Below are 16805 nucleotides of genomic sequence, written 5' to 3'. Positions count from 1 at the left end.
CTCTGAGGTTTGCCATTGCCTGCCGAGGGGCGACCGCTATAAGAAAAAACTTTTTTATGTTTTATTTTGGGAGACTGGGCACTGCGAAATAGTAGCGTGCACTGCTAACGACTACCCCACAGCGGCCGCCATTTGACTTGACAGTATTTTGAAAATGCACACTGTTACTGACCGAAAAAAGCAAAATTTCTAAAGATTTTCATAACCAGGGAACGGATTTTATGGAAATCAAATGCAATTTTGCAATTCCTAGTGCCTATTTCGCTACTTTATTTTGCCTTTTCTAGCCTATTTCGTTATTTGATTTTGCCTTTTTTATAGGTTTTTAGGTGGTCATAACAAATGCCTGATTTATTTAGCGTTTGTCCCTTTTAATTTTTAAAGGGTTCCTCATTACGGATATTTGTAAATTTTATACAGAATGTCATACTTAACCCATTTATAACCCATAACACATTTGCCAGAGTTTATTCTTGAAATTGAGGATTATCATCGTTCTATCGATTATTTATAATTTTCCTTTTTAATCCGCTTACAAGCCCTTCAAGATTTTAAACAGGCTATATTTTCTTCTATCCGCCGCCTTTTAACCGTTTCGCACTCAGTGTAACCGGTAAATATAGTTTGGCACCAATATTTGTTTGATTTTCTCCACTCGGCGGTAGACGGTAGGCCAATCATGCCTTCTATCCCTGAGCATGATTGATATAGACCAGCGGCGGTGGAGAACTTTTACTCTGTGCGCGTCCATACAAATTCTAAAGTCGTGACTAATTATTCATTAGTCAAGATCTAAATTAAAGTTGGAGCACACAGTTTGTAGCTAACTTCTATTCGAGTACATAAATATTCGACTCGTTACATATACTTAGCATACATACATACCGCAAACAATTAAATATAATTAACAACATTTACCACCTTTTTTCAATTACAGGTAGGGCAGTCGTTAAATCTGCTCGACAGTCTCGACACAGCATCCCGATGCGATGCTCTGCACTATCTTTTGCGTACGCTGAAATGCAAGTACCCTGAGTCTTGTGAACGGGTGGCGAGATCTGTTTTCCCGCATTTCACCGATGAGTTTGCCAGTTCTACAAAATCGGCTCAAAAGAAACAATTGCAGCTGCAGCTATTGCTCACTGCCAAAAAGGAAGAGATTAAAACGGAGGATGAAGGCTCCACCGATCTGAATCAGAATTTCGAGAAGATCCTTTGCAAAGAGGAGCTCATGTGCCTCGATGAGGACGACGAAGATGCGGACGATGATGCTGAAATTGCCGCTAATACTGAAGCGAATGACGCCGACGCAGAGAATCCGTCTTCCAATAATAGACCCTTGCACTACAACAGCGTGTGCGTTAACAAACGAGATCCGCTGGATCTAATACCCTCGTCCATTATCGATACGCGACACCTGACGAAAGCAAAATATCGCACCTCCTACCCGCAAACAATTTTCGGCGGCGGCAGTGAAGGGGCCAGTGCACGTCTTGGTAGTGACGACAGCAATAACAGTTGGGATGTACTAGCGGTATGTGATCAAGCGAAAAGCTTATCGCGTCTTCATAGCAGAAACAATAACCACAATCATTTTACGAGATTGCTTAGCGAAGAGCTCGTGCCTAGCAGTGGAGTGCGAGGTATTCGGCTTGCGAAAACCGAAGATGACTACTTTTTCTACCCGGACAATGAGTGGACCATACACTATCATCACAGTACGGGTGAATTTAGTGTGCGAGCCTACAAGAAGCTCTTTCGTTTTCGTCTACAAACCGCACTATGTGAAGAGCATAAGCCCTTTTTAAAGAAATTCTATAAGAATTTTATTGCCTCCGGTCAATTGATGGGGACGAGGCCTCCACCTCATGTGCTACAAGCTCTGCGCGAGCAACGTCGGGAAGAGTGGCAACAACTTCATCAGCGTAAATTGGCCGCAGCCGCTGCTGCAGCTGTGGCGAATGCACAGAGACGGCGTCTTTTGCCAGCGATCAGCTTCGATTCGGAGCAGGAGTCCGAATCTGAGTCGCAAATGTCATCGTCAGTAGCTGCACAAGATATCTTGAAATTCGAGGAGATCATTGACGAGGGTGTAGGCGCTGGACGTCTGATGCATGGCATGGAAATCGAGCCGGATATCGAAGATGCTTTAGGCGGCGGCAGCAGTGCCAGCGGTAGTGGCCATAGCAATAGTAGCAATGGCGTGGCTGGCATAGATTTGCGAACACTGGTTGCTACAACACCTGAAAGTGTGTTGACAATGGCGACAACTACAAACAATACGAACACAGCTTCTTTAGTGGGTGGTGAGAGCATAGGAAGTACAAGTTTGGGTGGTATCAGCAACCATTTACAACATAACCAACAGCAGCAACAAGGGTAATTTATTTTTTAATTCCGTTATTGAAATGAAACTTCTTTACTGGCGGTTGTGAATCGTCACGAAAAAATTGACACTTCTGATGCAGGGGAAGTGCATCTCTCTTTCTTCTTTCTTTCTCGCCGCCTATATTTGTATTGAGAGTGTTTTATTGCAACGCACCGGTTTAAGGATAAGATTAGAATTGAGGTTAAGACTAAGAATAAGAACAGGCACATCTATGGCTTGTTAATGCGCTCATTGTGTTATGGGAAACCGAAAAAATTTCAATGGTAATTGTATGTATCTGTAGAGCCGAATATATCAGCTAATAATAGAAGTAAAGACCACAGGTATTTGCAGAATTTCACATTACAGTTGCCATAAAGCTATTACATATATATTTTGTGGAATATGAATAAAATATTAGGTTAGTATTTTGTAATTTTGTGCCGAGAGTTTGTATGTATCATCAAAAAAAAATACTCTTACCTATCTATTACCAATTCATATAACCTGAAATTAATAAAATATTCCCAATAATCATACATAGCTAAATCAGAACGTAAATTACAAAATTTATACGGTATGGATCGAAGAAGAAATGAATCGAGAGAAGTTTCACTTCCGTAGTGCGGCCCATGATTCAATAATTATAATAAGTGAATCATGGCGCGACCTAGGCACATTAATATTTTTATTTTTGTTCCACAATTCATTGAATTTTCAATTTCATTGCAGAAACAATAGCCTTGTGATAAATGGCCTTACAGCAAGCAATAATTTAAGTAACCTTAGCTATAACAGTCAGCAATTAGCAAATATTGTTGGTGATCTTCCAAGTTTGGCTCCTAAGGAGCAAAAACAGCAACAGTTGCAAAGCATCAGTTTACAAAACGAACCGCGAGGTCGCCTATCACAACATCAACACCACCAAAACTTTTCCAAGCAATATTTGCAAGAGCAAACTGATCAGCAGCTTCCGAGCTCCCTAGCTTTTCCGGCATTTAACGATGTAGCCCGTGAAAGTATGACAAGTGCAGCCGGGATGCCGACATTGGATAATGGCAACAATAGCAGTATCACCATTAACACCCACGGCAGCAAAAATGGCCCGATGCTTTTGGCAGGAATAAATAACAGTAGTAATAGTAGTGGCAGTGTTGGTGACGCTGGCGGGGATGCTTCGATAATAAAGCCAATATCCGAAAGTCTCCACAACAATGTGTCGAGGGCGAATCAGGCACACTTTCTTGCTCACCAGCAACAACAACAACTAGAGCAACAGAGGCTAATATTGCATAATCAAAAGCGAGATGCTCCGCAACAGCAGCAGCAGCTACACACACATCCCTTAACATTATTGGGTGGCATGGCTGAGAACGCTCAACAACAGTTGCAGCAGCAACAGCAAGAGCAATTGCAACTGCAGCAGCAGCGTATGCAGCAGCAGAACTCGGCAACCGCTGTATTCATAAACAGTATTGACAACATACTCGAGGGTAGCAATTTGACCGGTGTGGCACAACAAAAGCACTCACAGCAAAATTTCCATTCAGAGCTACTAACGCACTCGCCTACACTGCAGGAGCAGGGTTCACAGCAAGCTGCACTGTCGGCACACGTGCAATTGCAGCAACAGCAACATTTACAACGCACTATGCCAATGTTACATGCGCATTCACAGCATTCGAACGCACTGCAACATCAGCAACACCTACAATTACAACAGCAGCAAGAACAAATCGCCAGTACATCTTCCGGTTGTGCCGCAACTACTCCGCCAGCAGTAACAGCGGGTACCTCTATGGCCATGAATAGTGCGCTCTCTGCATGCGTAACACCAACCAGTGTAATGGCTGGTGTTTCCGCAACCGCATCCACTTCGGGTTCAATTTCGTCGAACTCATTAAATGTTTCATTAGGTTTGGATGAGAATGATTTGTCACACGACGATGATGATGATGATATGGACGAGCATGATTTGGACGATATAGAATCGAAGCAGCAGCTTATTGATGGCGGTAGTAGCAGCAGTACTTCGCTGCAAGCACCACCTATTAGTTTGGGGGTAGGTGGAGCAGGTGTTGCCGGTGCTGGTATAAAGAAGGCGAAGCCTAGCTATCAGTGCTTGCAGTGCCCCAAGTCGTATCGTAAACGCAAATCACTGTTGGACCACTATAAGATTCATCCGGGTTTCTGCCATGATTGTGGACAACCGAATGGTACATCGCTGGAGGTAAGTAACTGAATACCTGCTATACATATACATACATACATGTTTGGCAATCAAAAACGATCTTTTATTTTCTAGGAAATTATTCATCACAATCGTACCATACATGCCAAGGAGTTTCCCTTCGTTTGTGACACATGTGGCGAATCTTATTCACGTCGTCAACAATTCCATGCCCATGTTGAATCTCACAGCAAGAAAGAGTTCAAAAGTGAGTGTGAGTGTGAGTGCCCGATAATTCTCGAAAAACTAACTCAAACTTGACTGTAGAGTACCTTAAGCGTAAAATAAGTGTAAATTTCCATAATTCATGAATTTATTAACCAACATGTGTACTTCATTCATCTCTTTTGGATTTAATTAATAATTTAAGTTTGAAGTTTATGCAACAAACTTTTACGTCATGCTAATATAATAATTTTTTCTATTATATTTACCTTTAGCCTATTCTTGCATCGAATGTGCCCAGAAGTTTCCTCACAAGAAACTGCATCAGCAACACTTGGATACAACCGGCCACAAGGCAGACGGTGCTATTTGTGAGGTTTGCGGGGCGGATTTCCCTTCGAAGAATGCCCTCTATCAGCATATAATACGTGTCCACAAAAAAGACAACTTTTTCGAGTGCCACATTTGTCAGAATCGCTTTACTTTGAAGGCGAACTTGGAGCGCCATGTACAGCTGCACACGGAAGTGAAACGAACTTACGTTTGTGATATATGCGGTTCATCTTATTTTACATATCCAGCACTAAAGGATCACCACAGCAATGCCCACACCGATGCATCGGAGTGTAAATGTACTTTATGCGGTAAACGTTTCGGCTCGGTGAAATCACTTCAGCGACACTTGCCATCACATTCAGAGGAGAGGCCGCACTGCTGTTGTTACTGTGATCAGGTCAGTTATGCAAGAGAGCAACCTTTGAAATTTCATAACTAGCGTTTGATATGAATTTTTCCGTAGACCTTCAAGTGGAAAACTCATTTGGTGCGCCATAAGCAAACCGTTCATGGTAATCAACCATCGCCGAAGAAAGTAAGACGTTTCGCCAAGGATGAAGGTTAGTTTACCTATAAAAAAAATTGTTAAAAAAGAATTAAATACTCGTAATTTATTAGCAAAGCAAAATAAATAATATTAAACCCTCTAAGATAGCCATTGTCCCCTTAACCAGGAAAAGAGCTCTAGAGGGGATGAGAAACCCAGCCTTGGATGGGTTCACGTTCAATGTCGTCACAGAAGCTAAGTATCTGGGTATTATCCTGGATTCAAAACTGCTGTGGAGGACTCATGTTGAGGCGGTCACTTCCAAGGCTACGAGAGCGCTGATGGTGTGCAAGTGTCTAGCGGCAGCACTGGAAGTAGTCCTTGAACTTTAGCCACTGCATATTACAATGGAACAGGTGGCAAAACGAACGCTCTTAAACTTGCTATCATCCAGCAATAGGGACAAGCTAGGCTCCCAGTTACCACTAGTGCTGTTCCCCAGAGATGATATGTACAGAGTAGTGGTATTTAATTAAAGAGATGCTGGCTACTCATAAACCTCCCCAAGAAGATTCTTTCATGGAGTGAGTTGAGAAAGAACGTGAAGATAGCAATGTGGGATTTATGGTTTGACCTTCGAGAAACCAGTGAAGTCATGCAATGCCATGAAATTTCACATCAATTCGTTGCTCTAACTATTGGTACATTCAACAAAATGTTTGGCGCATGCGTACTTTATAGAGAAGTAGTTCAAAATTTACGTTTTTGGAAATTTCAAAATACAATTAATAAGCTTGAAAAGGAGAATATGTTCATTATAACGGATAACTTAAATTTCCAAAAATGGCGAAGATATTTGTCTTTCAAACTGCATTTTTTATATACAAACTGTGAGAATTGATAAAACTTTAATGGTGTTTTCCCAAAAAAGTTAAGGTAACATGCATATTGCAATCGTCTGAACTTGCATTTATCCAAAGTCGACCCCCAAATTCCAAACACATGTCCCGCTTGTGGAGATTCCACCCACGACACCAATCCCCTCTTCACCTGCCCATTGAAAGCTTCTCTCTCTGGTGCAATCCCTTCCAAAAACCACGTTTTCTGGACTTACCGAAAGTTGAGCTTGACGACAACGTTTTAGGCGGGGCTTAGTAGTACCGCTTCAACAACAATAACCAGATTACAAATGTCCTACGCTACCTAGCTTGTCTGTTTACAGAAACAGTATTCTGTATTACGGTATCTGTTCCTATTCCGAGCAGATCCGGATTTTTATAGATATCTCTACTATAGCATCACCTAGAAGGTATCTTGTTGTTATGAGCCCTTGATACGTAGCAATTTAATCATGCATCTTGAAGTTGAACAAGATTCTGTTACATACAGATTGCCTTAGTAGAAAAAGTGTAAACAAGAGACTATTGATTGAGTTGTAATTCCTGAATTCTTTAAACCCCTTTCTTTGACAGAAATGACACCAACGCCAGACATGCCGGGCCCTCCACCCGCTAAAATTGCGAAAAAATCCAACGCGAGCAAAACAAAGCAGCAGCAACAGGCGAACCAACAGAATCCGCCACAGCAGCAGCTACAAAGAGGTGTGAGTAGCGTATCCACACCTCCGCCATTATCAACCACACCAGGCACATTACAGCAGGATTCGTTTAATGCTTCAATGATTAGCAATAGCAGTTCCCAATCTTCAACTGCGTCAGCATCGGCATCACAGCATTCGCTGTCAACCAATGAATCTCAACAAAATTCCATGTACACTCAAAGTTTCAACGCCGAAAAGTTGGTCGGACATCAAGCACAGCAACAACAACAACAACCGCAGCCAACATTGTCTCAGCCACAGCCTCAACATTGTAATCCAGCTGTTGCAGCAGCGGCTCATCACGCACAACAACAACAAATTCAGCAACTTCAACAGCAAAGACCAACGCCGCCACCAGCACAGCAGCAACATCAACGTCGTACGCCTAATACACCCAGAAATACCACACCGGATGGTAATGTGAGTAGCGGCAGTGTCGGAATTGGCGTTGGCGTCGGTGGCAACAGCAATGTACCCGGTAGTAATATTCTGTCGCGTCTGAATAGTTTCGGTCCACCTTCCGGGGCCAGTGGCGTTAGTAACATAACGGGCGGACCAGAGTTTCGATTTGATCCAAATCATGCTGCGTCTGCAGGTTCTAGCAGCGCTAGCGCTTACCAACAGCATCAACTAATCAACCAGTATCAACAACAACACCATCAACAACAACAAGCTGCCGCCTCAGCAGCTGTAGCACAACAACAGCAGCAGCAACATCTGCGCAGCCATACACCACAAAGTCCGCATCAACCACATCCGCAGCAGGCACAGCCACATTTTACATCGCCACATCACATGCCTGCCACACAACAACAGTTGCATCATCATCAACAGATGTTGCATCACCAGCACCAACTGCAGCAGCAGCAACAACAACAACAACAACAACAGCAGCAGCAGCAGCAGCAGCATCGCCACAATCAACAGCGTTCGCCACATCACGCCACTCCTACTCAACAGCTGCAACAACAACACCACCAGCCATCACACTCACCACAACGTGGACGCTTGCAATCACCACAACCACAGCAATCGCCATTGCAGCACCAACAACAACAACAACAACAACAACAATTGCAACAACAGCATCAGCAACAGCAGCAATATGCGTTACAGCAACAATCAAACGAGCCGCCATGGGCTAATATTGGATTTGCCGGTGTCAGCATGCAGCAGCAACCTCAGCCGCAGCAACAACAGCCCGCGGCACAACAACAACAACAACAACAGCAGGGCACTGTGGGAGGCACACCTGGTGGCGAGCTCAAAGACAAGTTCTACATTGTTGATGCTCCCGATTTCCTTGGGCTTCCCCTGAATGTGGGCTCCAATGGCAGTGCAACAGGAGCCTCAACACCAAACTCACTTTCTCAGCAGCAGCAGCAACAACAACAACAACAACAACAACAGCAGCAGCAGTCCCCAGGGGGTGCGAGCAGTGGTGTCACCAACAAACAGCAGGAACCAGCGATAGGCGGAGAACTAATTAGTTTTCAGGTAGGTTTACGACTGGTGAATTTTTTTCAATAACCAAAGGGAATAAGTCAGCATTTTCCTGATATGACAAATTTGATGCAGTTCAACAGAGCTCCTTTAACGAAGCGATCTTCTTCAGAATATTCATATCGAAAAATGCTGACTTATTTTCCTTGGTAATTACCCAATTCACTGGTATTATGACTTTTTCGCATAACGGTAGTTTTTAGCAATCAAAACTAATCGAGATATTCTTTGTTCCAAACAGAATATTTGGCCAACGCCTGGTTCGACTACGTCGCAAATGATGTTCGGAAGCAGTACGCAACAGCAACAGCAGCAACAACAACAACAACAACAGCAGCAGCAACAACAACAGCAAGCCCAAAACAGCGCACAAAGTGGACAAGCTGGCGCCATTAGTGCTGCAAGTGTTGGCTCCACCGATCCACATAACTACAATAATATTGGCAGCATACTCACGAATCTCATTGATACCAATCCAACTTCAATGGAATACAACTTTGATTTAATGCAGCCGGGCGCTGCACAAATGGGCGTTTCACAATCGCAACCACAACAACATCAGCAAAGCCCACTTTCAGCCCATCAGCAGCAGCAACAGCAGCAACAACAACAGCAACAGCCACAACAACCACAACATCCGCACTCCGCTCATCAACAGCACCATTCGCACCCACATCAGCATCAGCAACACCATAGCGCAGCAGCTGCAGCGGCCGCAGGCAATTATGGGGCAGCTAGCTTAATGCGCCACACTAGCATATATGGGTCTCCAAGTGGCGCTTCTCTATATGACACTAGCGCTGCCGCTGCTGTGGCTGCGCATCATCACCATCACCTGCCTTCTCATCACCCGAGTCTAGTGGAGTTGTCAGAGCAACAACAAAAGAATAGTTTTCAACCATATCACCCACATGCATCTTCCCATTCGCTAAGTGGACACCATCCACTTGCGCCGACTGCACATCATCCGCTTGCACCGCATTTGTTGCCGCCGCCGCCGCCGCATGCGAGCATATACGATCGCGGCGTTAGTGGTGGTGGGTATCCTACGATGCTGATGGGCAGTGGTCCCGGTAGCGGTGGCGGTGGGGAAGAACAAAAAACTGTATTACCGCCAATCAGTGATTACATGCATCACATACAACAACAACAACATTTGCAGTCACAACACCCACAACAACCGGATCTGGTTTACTATCCAGTGAAAAATGAATGACATCTAAAGTAGGGCGTAGCGATGAGTGTGGGAATAATTGGAGGTGAGCAACAACAGAACTGCAACACAAACAGCAGTGGCATAAGTTCTTACGCTGTATCGAAACGGCACCACCCATACCAACAACTGCCACCGCCATCGTTCAGACATTATCACAATAATAAAGGCGGGGAGGTGCACTTACATGCACAACAACTGCAGCATCATCACTTTCAGCATCATCAACAACCGTCGACATCATCACACGCTTGGTGGCATGCAGTAACCGCGCTTGGCGCAACTCCACCCGCAACAACGCCACTAGCTGCAACAGCCAAAGTTGCTGCGGGCGCTGGAGAAGGTGAACTAGGTGAAGTAGGTACAGCGTTAGAAGAAGTTAATCGAGCGCCAGCTACATTTGCATCAACCGCAACTAAGGGAGGCGGACATTTCTTCTAAGCGTAAGTTAGGAGTTGCAAAAAGCAACAGATGTTATTACATATAAGAAGAAAAAATAAAAATAAAACATAGATATATATAAACATAACCTTATAAATATAATAGTAGCTAGGATTATACAGCCTGCATATAAGACGCGCAAAGAAAGCGGTAGCGAGTTTTAAAATTAGCATATTTTGCAAAATGTGTTTTCTCTTTGGAAAGCATATACTTTTTTTCGTTTAAAAACAGGTTACGAATAGGTTTGTAAATAATTGACGATAAATAATTTTTTCCCCTAACACATATTAGTTCGAAATCAGGTCTTCGAACTTAAACGCCTTTAAGGACCAGCATCGTACATGCGAACACATAAAGAAGGAATGAGAAACGCAAGCATACACATACATACATATATTAAAATGCGTATTGCATAAGTTATGCAAAAAAATACATACATATATCACAAATTATAGCTTATAAAAATCGTGTAAATATCAAAGAAAAATTTAAAGATATATAAATAGGCTTTAACTACACATTATTACAAACATATAAGTACATCCATACATTTTTAAAAAGCTCGCGAGCGCTTGATCCTCAACCGATGAGTTATATCATACATCTGATCAGCTGCAAAACAGGACCATTGTACAGTAAGCAGGCAAATTAATATGATGGCATTTTAAAGTTTGCCATTGAATGGATCTTATCAAGGATATTTACGTATGTATGTATGTACATATGTATATAGTATTTGAAGTACATAGAATGAAAAAACATACACAAATATGTATGTAAGTACACAAGCTTTGAAAAAGTGTGCAAGTTCGTTTGATTGAAGATTAAGTGAAAACTAAATTTGTGTATGCACAACAGACCTGGGATAAGAGTTTGGCAATTACGCCCCTTAGCTTGAAAGCCTACTTCGGGAGGAATCCTGCCTGCGCTGTAAAAGAGACAAAATATTTTCTCTTCACATTTTTTACGTATGACCAGATTGGTCGGGTTTGGGCATTATAGATCTTTTACTAATATTTTTAATTCTATGGTAACTAATGAATTTAATTGCGGGGATATCGAAATAGTTGAGTTTACTCTTCAGAGGGAATGGTTTAGGTCAACATCTTGAATGGATATAATGGGAGCAGTAAAAAACATTGCGTATTTTTGTATGTTTTTCATAGTCCTTTAGATTAGGAATGTCAGTGGCAAAAATACATCGATGTATTTCTTTGATTCGATGCGTCGAAGTGTACATCGATATTTAAGATACATCAATTTGTTCAGATAATTTTCAAAAAAAAAAAAAAAAAATTAATTACCAAAATTGTACAAAATTCAAAATTAATTACTGCAACTGAGCTAATTATTTTTAATGGAACTTTTTGATTCCATTTAAATTTTTGGTCAAAGTCTCTTCTCATTTTTGTTCAATTGAAAAACTGAAACTTGCTGTTCAATGCACCAGAGATCAGTTTTCAATAAACATCGATGCATCGATAGAGCGGCTACTTATACATACATCAAGTGGAAAAATTTCGATGCATCGAAGCAAAATATTGATGTTTTCGATGAATCATTACTAATTGGAGCATTACTAATTTAAGATTGACAAGGTCTTTTTTTATGACGTTTTGCTTTTGAAGTGGTTTGTGGGAATCGTCACGTGAGGGCAAATACCGTTTGCATTCCACATTGTTGTAAACAATCTGCAGATTAACACCAGTTATCATTCTTAAAAAAAAAAGTTTGTTTTCTACACGCACTTCCTTGAAATTCAAATATCAAGCTTATGGGGAGACTAATTTTCAATGTTTCTGTCATCTTCGTCTCGTGTAACGTGTATTTGACTTGACAAATGCCTTTTTTTTTGCCATAACATACGCAATTACTTTTTACTCCACTCAGTGTACAAATTAAATCCGGAAGGAGAAATAAATCAGGTTATGAAGGAAACTCGATTTCGATTCCTTTTTCAAGGCGCAGCTATTGCATAAATTTATGTGACGTTAAACTCCTCTCGAAGTAAGATTTCAAACCAAGGGGGTTGTAAACATACATACATACATATGCACATGTGCATGTGCTTACATAAATATATAGTTTTATACACTGTTTATATCATTGATGCAACTAAGGCTAAACGCGTAGTGGAGGGGCGAGCAAAGAACACCGAGCAATGAATCGATTACAAATGTATTTGTTTCAATGGGAGCTCACATAGTGAAGAGCAAAGCGTACTTACACGTTTGTAATTGACGCTTTGCTCGATGCTATGCTCATCACTTTGCTTGCCGCTCCACTATGTGTTTAGCCTAAATAAGCTAAGAAAAAAATTTTAATTTCAAACCGTTAACTAACTGGTTTCATTATTAATTTCTTTAACAATTCTTCATTACCTGCATCTTATTTCCTCTTTAATGCTAGTTTAGTCTCGCAAGTTTTTCAAATTTTACATTTTATTCGATATATTTTAAATAGGCTCTATATCTTTTGTTCTAACTAAAATCTTTTACAATTTCTTTGATTTCTATTACAATTTATTCGAAATACACTAACACTGAACGAAAAACACCAATCCACTAACCAAAAACATACCTACAGCCTGCTAGAAAAAACGACAAGAAGAAGACTTATGTTACGTATGGAACTATACAATGATCTATATTTATAACATTTTCCGCATTAATCGAAATTGAACGTTTCATCTCAAATTAAATAAATGGCGTGACCAAAAATATGAAAAGTTTAGCCTTGCCCATCACACATTAAGCATTTATTCTGCCTCATCCTAAGTTTCGCCCGAAAAAAATTCACCCGAAAATGTTTCATCCGCCCATAGTAAATACATGGAAACGAAAAGTAAAAAGTGAACCGGTTCGGAGAAAATGAAACTCACGATAAGGCTGAATAATTTCATTATGCATTATTCAGATCCTACTTTTAATTCGACTCACAACCATTTTTTTTCTTGACTGTAACGTTTTCGAGATTTATAAATTTTACAGTGAAAAGCTTATAATGGCAGCAAATTATAGGCATTTTCATGGGAAGCAATCCATATATCGACTGCTGAGTGGAAGATTCGAAAACGCCCTATCTCAAGAAACTTTTCAAGAACGCCCTATTTCAGAATTCGTTTCAAAAATGCCCTATCTCAGCTGCCGATTCAAAAACGGCTCTATCAGCACATTTTCAATACATTTTGAAGTAAGATAGGGCATTTTTGAACCGAATTTTGAGATAGGGTGTTTTTCAATAAAATTCTGAAATAGGGCGTTCTTGAAACGTTTCTTGAGATAGCGCATTTTCGAACTGGCTGCCGAGATAGGTCGATTTTTCACTCAGCAGTCGATATGTAGATATTTTTTGCGTAACAATATGTTTTTCATAATTTGCATTTAAAGATTTATTATTAAAATATAAACTACAATCCTAATCTGTTTGCGATAATCCGAACAAACTTTCTATATGTTACTCCTCCTTTTGAGAGTTTATCAAAATTAGATATTCGGGCAGGTTCTGCGATTCACTTCAAAGTGAATTTCAAGCCCTTTCAACATGATTCAAAGTGATTTGGTTAAAATTCACTCGAAAGTGAGTTGTAGAATATGCCTGATTACTTGTATTTCATTTTCATTTATTATTTTAGACCTGCACGGTTGAACGGTGCGTAAAGTTTTCGACGCAAATTATACCAATTGTTTGTTTAAAACTATCGTTCAATAGTCCACATCTAAAAAAGAATTTCTCGTTCAATTTGAATTCGAATTATTATTATTGTCTTGTGAATTTTTGTCCTACTTTAAATAAAAACCCATGCTATTGTTTTAATTGCTTACTCGGTCTTAAACCGCATCAATATACCTATCACATTCAAACGCTTAAATTACATAAATATAAAAATTTTAGCTCCATATCACTTTTTTATAATGCTTTTGAGAAAAGTTTTGAAACCCCAAAATTTGGTACTATCAAAAATAGCATTTGAGCTGTTACGGAATTTTGAATACCGAACAAAAAGATTTGACGTGGAGTTACAACTTTTATACCTGATTTCTCAGATTTACTTCATATTATGTTACTGCTCATGTTACCTTTGTTTTTTTGTATATTAAAAATGCTTAAATAAATACTTTCTAAGAAAAATTGAAATTCCATTTTAAACAAAACGAATGGTCACACTATGCACCGAACACATCTGTCACATCTATCATATGCATTACCAAATATGTACATATGTATGTAGTATGTACCTATGTAGTTTATTGATTATGCTAAATTATTAACTACCATTACGCATATGTACGAGTATTTTCCATAATTATCTCAAATTTTCTTAAAAAATCTGCAATTTTAAAGCTCCATTATTGAATCTTAGCAGCGTACCACAATACTCGAATGATTATTACTTTTTGTATATATGTATGTATGTATGTACTTTACACATTTAAGAAATTTTGACGATGAAGGCTTTGCGATAGTAAATTTCAGAATCCCACTACACTGACTAACAAATTATTTATTTATTCCAAATGCACACTAACCTACCGTTTAACAATCTAAAAGCAAACACATATCTAAAATAACAAATACATATGTATTTATATTTATTCATCCCATTCCTTACACAAATGACCAACTGAATAAATAACACCCCTTGTATTTAAATGGTGAGTGCATCTTTTTAATGCCACGTTTTTTATTTTTTATTATATATTTAAGCGCTGTTATGATTTCTTAAAGAAACAAACAGCTAAAAGATTTGCAGAGTAAAGAAGCTAGAAATCTCCTTTTTTCCTATCTACCTACTATTTGTACTCTATTTACAAACCCTATTAGCCTATTAGTCTAGCCCGTACGAACGTAGTTTAAGCTAACACCTCAAAAGAAAAAAAAAAAGAAACCAATAAGAATCTAATAAAAAACTATCTTACGTAGTTGTACAGATCTACTCATCAGCAGGCTAAATAATAATTATTATTTTTCATTGCTTCGTGTCTTTCGGTGAACATTTCGTTCATTTCCTCACTGCGATTTGTTTATTTGTGTATGCTCGATTGCTTATGATTTTAATGCTATTCAAAATAAAATTTGCATACCCACAATATACATACATAAATAATTATTGTTCTTGTTGATAAAAAAAAAATTATACATAACAACAATCATGATTCATACATAATAAAAAAATAAAATGTTTTTGTTTTTACCGATTTTTCTTGTAACTTATAAGCAATTTTATATAAAGAGTCACCAGAGAGATGATTATATTGAAACAAAAACACCATACATATGTATGTATGTATTTAAAGTACGTAAAGAAACATTAGTTTTATGAGAAGCAAATTATTAAAAATAAAAATAAAAATAAATAAAAAAATAAAATTAAAATTAAATACATAAAAATAATATTTTAAATAATACTGTAGTAATTTTAAGAACAACAACACAAACCTACAAATTATTGTATACAAATTAAGTAAAGAGTAAAAAAACATCGTTAGAAGTGGTAAAAATGGGAAACAAGGGTGGAGACGATTGAAGATTTGTATTGTACTACAAGCAGATTATTTGTATATTTAATAAAAATGATAGTGAAATAAATGCGAACGTCGTTTTAAAGATTCTTTATTATTTCATGGGCGCAAACCTCTGTCGACGATTGAAGAATTTATTGTAATTCGCTTCAAACATGTAACTATGCTAGCTTAGAGGAACAAGTTGCTAAGTTCACTTTTTGTGAAAACTCATATTTTTTATTCATTTAAAAAACGTGTTTAATTCACACAAAAAATTAATAAAAATTAATAGTAAAATAATATAAACGACACTTAAAAAGAAAAATGGAAATTCACAAAATTAAAATAATTTTTCACTTTAATTGTTTTCGTGAAATTGGCTATTTTTTATGGAAACGGACAGAAAATAAAAAATCATTTTCCATTTAAATTGCTGGTGAAACCGGATGTTAAAATTTTAATCTATATTGAGTGTGAGTGGCCCCACGAGCCTTAATAACAGCTGAAATCCATGCCGCCATCGAGTTTACAAAAGTTTGGCTGTATTGTTTCAATTTAGAATCAAAGTAAATTCGTATTTGAATTTGGGATTTTGGCCAATACCAAAAAACTGGGAACAGATTCAAATTATAGTAATGGTCAGATAACTGTTACCATTATTAAAAATTAGTTTCTGTACAAGTTTCCACCAAATGGTATTCGTGAATTAGCATTCAATTAGTCTGTTCCTTTGAACTTCGGACTAAAACCTGTGGAACTATCAAACTACAATTTTACTCTCTCAAATGAGAGTAAAAGGAGAACAGATGCAGAAGTGCAGAGGAACGCAAAAAGCACTATTTCCTGTAAAAACGTCAGTCGGTTTGTTTTCATATCATTTGTACAACACTGATTTAGCTGAAATATCACTAAATAATTATTAAAATCTATACATATTCAAACATTTCGTTGTTTAATT

At 38.9% G+C, this 16805-nt stretch overlaps 1 protein-coding gene across 1 annotated transcript in view; it reads left to right on the top strand.

The window, feature by feature from the left end:
• The window catches only part of LOC118743256, a gene marked incomplete at its 5' end in the record, with an annotated part of 39560 nt that extends 28362 nt beyond the window's left edge, over window positions 1-11198 (top strand). The window contains 7 exon segments of the mRNA XM_036475821.1: window positions 938-2379; window positions 3101-4598; window positions 4674-4818; window positions 5039-5496; window positions 5563-5659; window positions 7059-8683; window positions 8931-11198. Coding sequence (XP_036331714.1) covers window positions 938-2379; window positions 3101-4598; window positions 4674-4818; window positions 5039-5496; window positions 5563-5659; window positions 7059-8683; window positions 8931-9905 — 6240 coding nt within the window. The 3' untranslated portion in view covers window positions 9906-11198.
• Window positions 11199-16805: the final 5607 nt, after the last annotated feature.

Source organism: Rhagoletis pomonella, unplaced genomic scaffold (assembly GCF_013731165.1).
Source record: "Rhagoletis pomonella isolate Grant_MI unplaced genomic scaffold, Rhpom_1.0 Rhpom_scaffold_00007, whole genome shotgun sequence".
NCBI classification, from domain to species: Eukaryota; Metazoa; Arthropoda; class Insecta; order Diptera; family Tephritidae; genus Rhagoletis; species Rhagoletis pomonella.
Note: the sequence above shows the minus strand (reverse complement) of the source record. Positions and strands in the feature narration are given on the sequence as shown.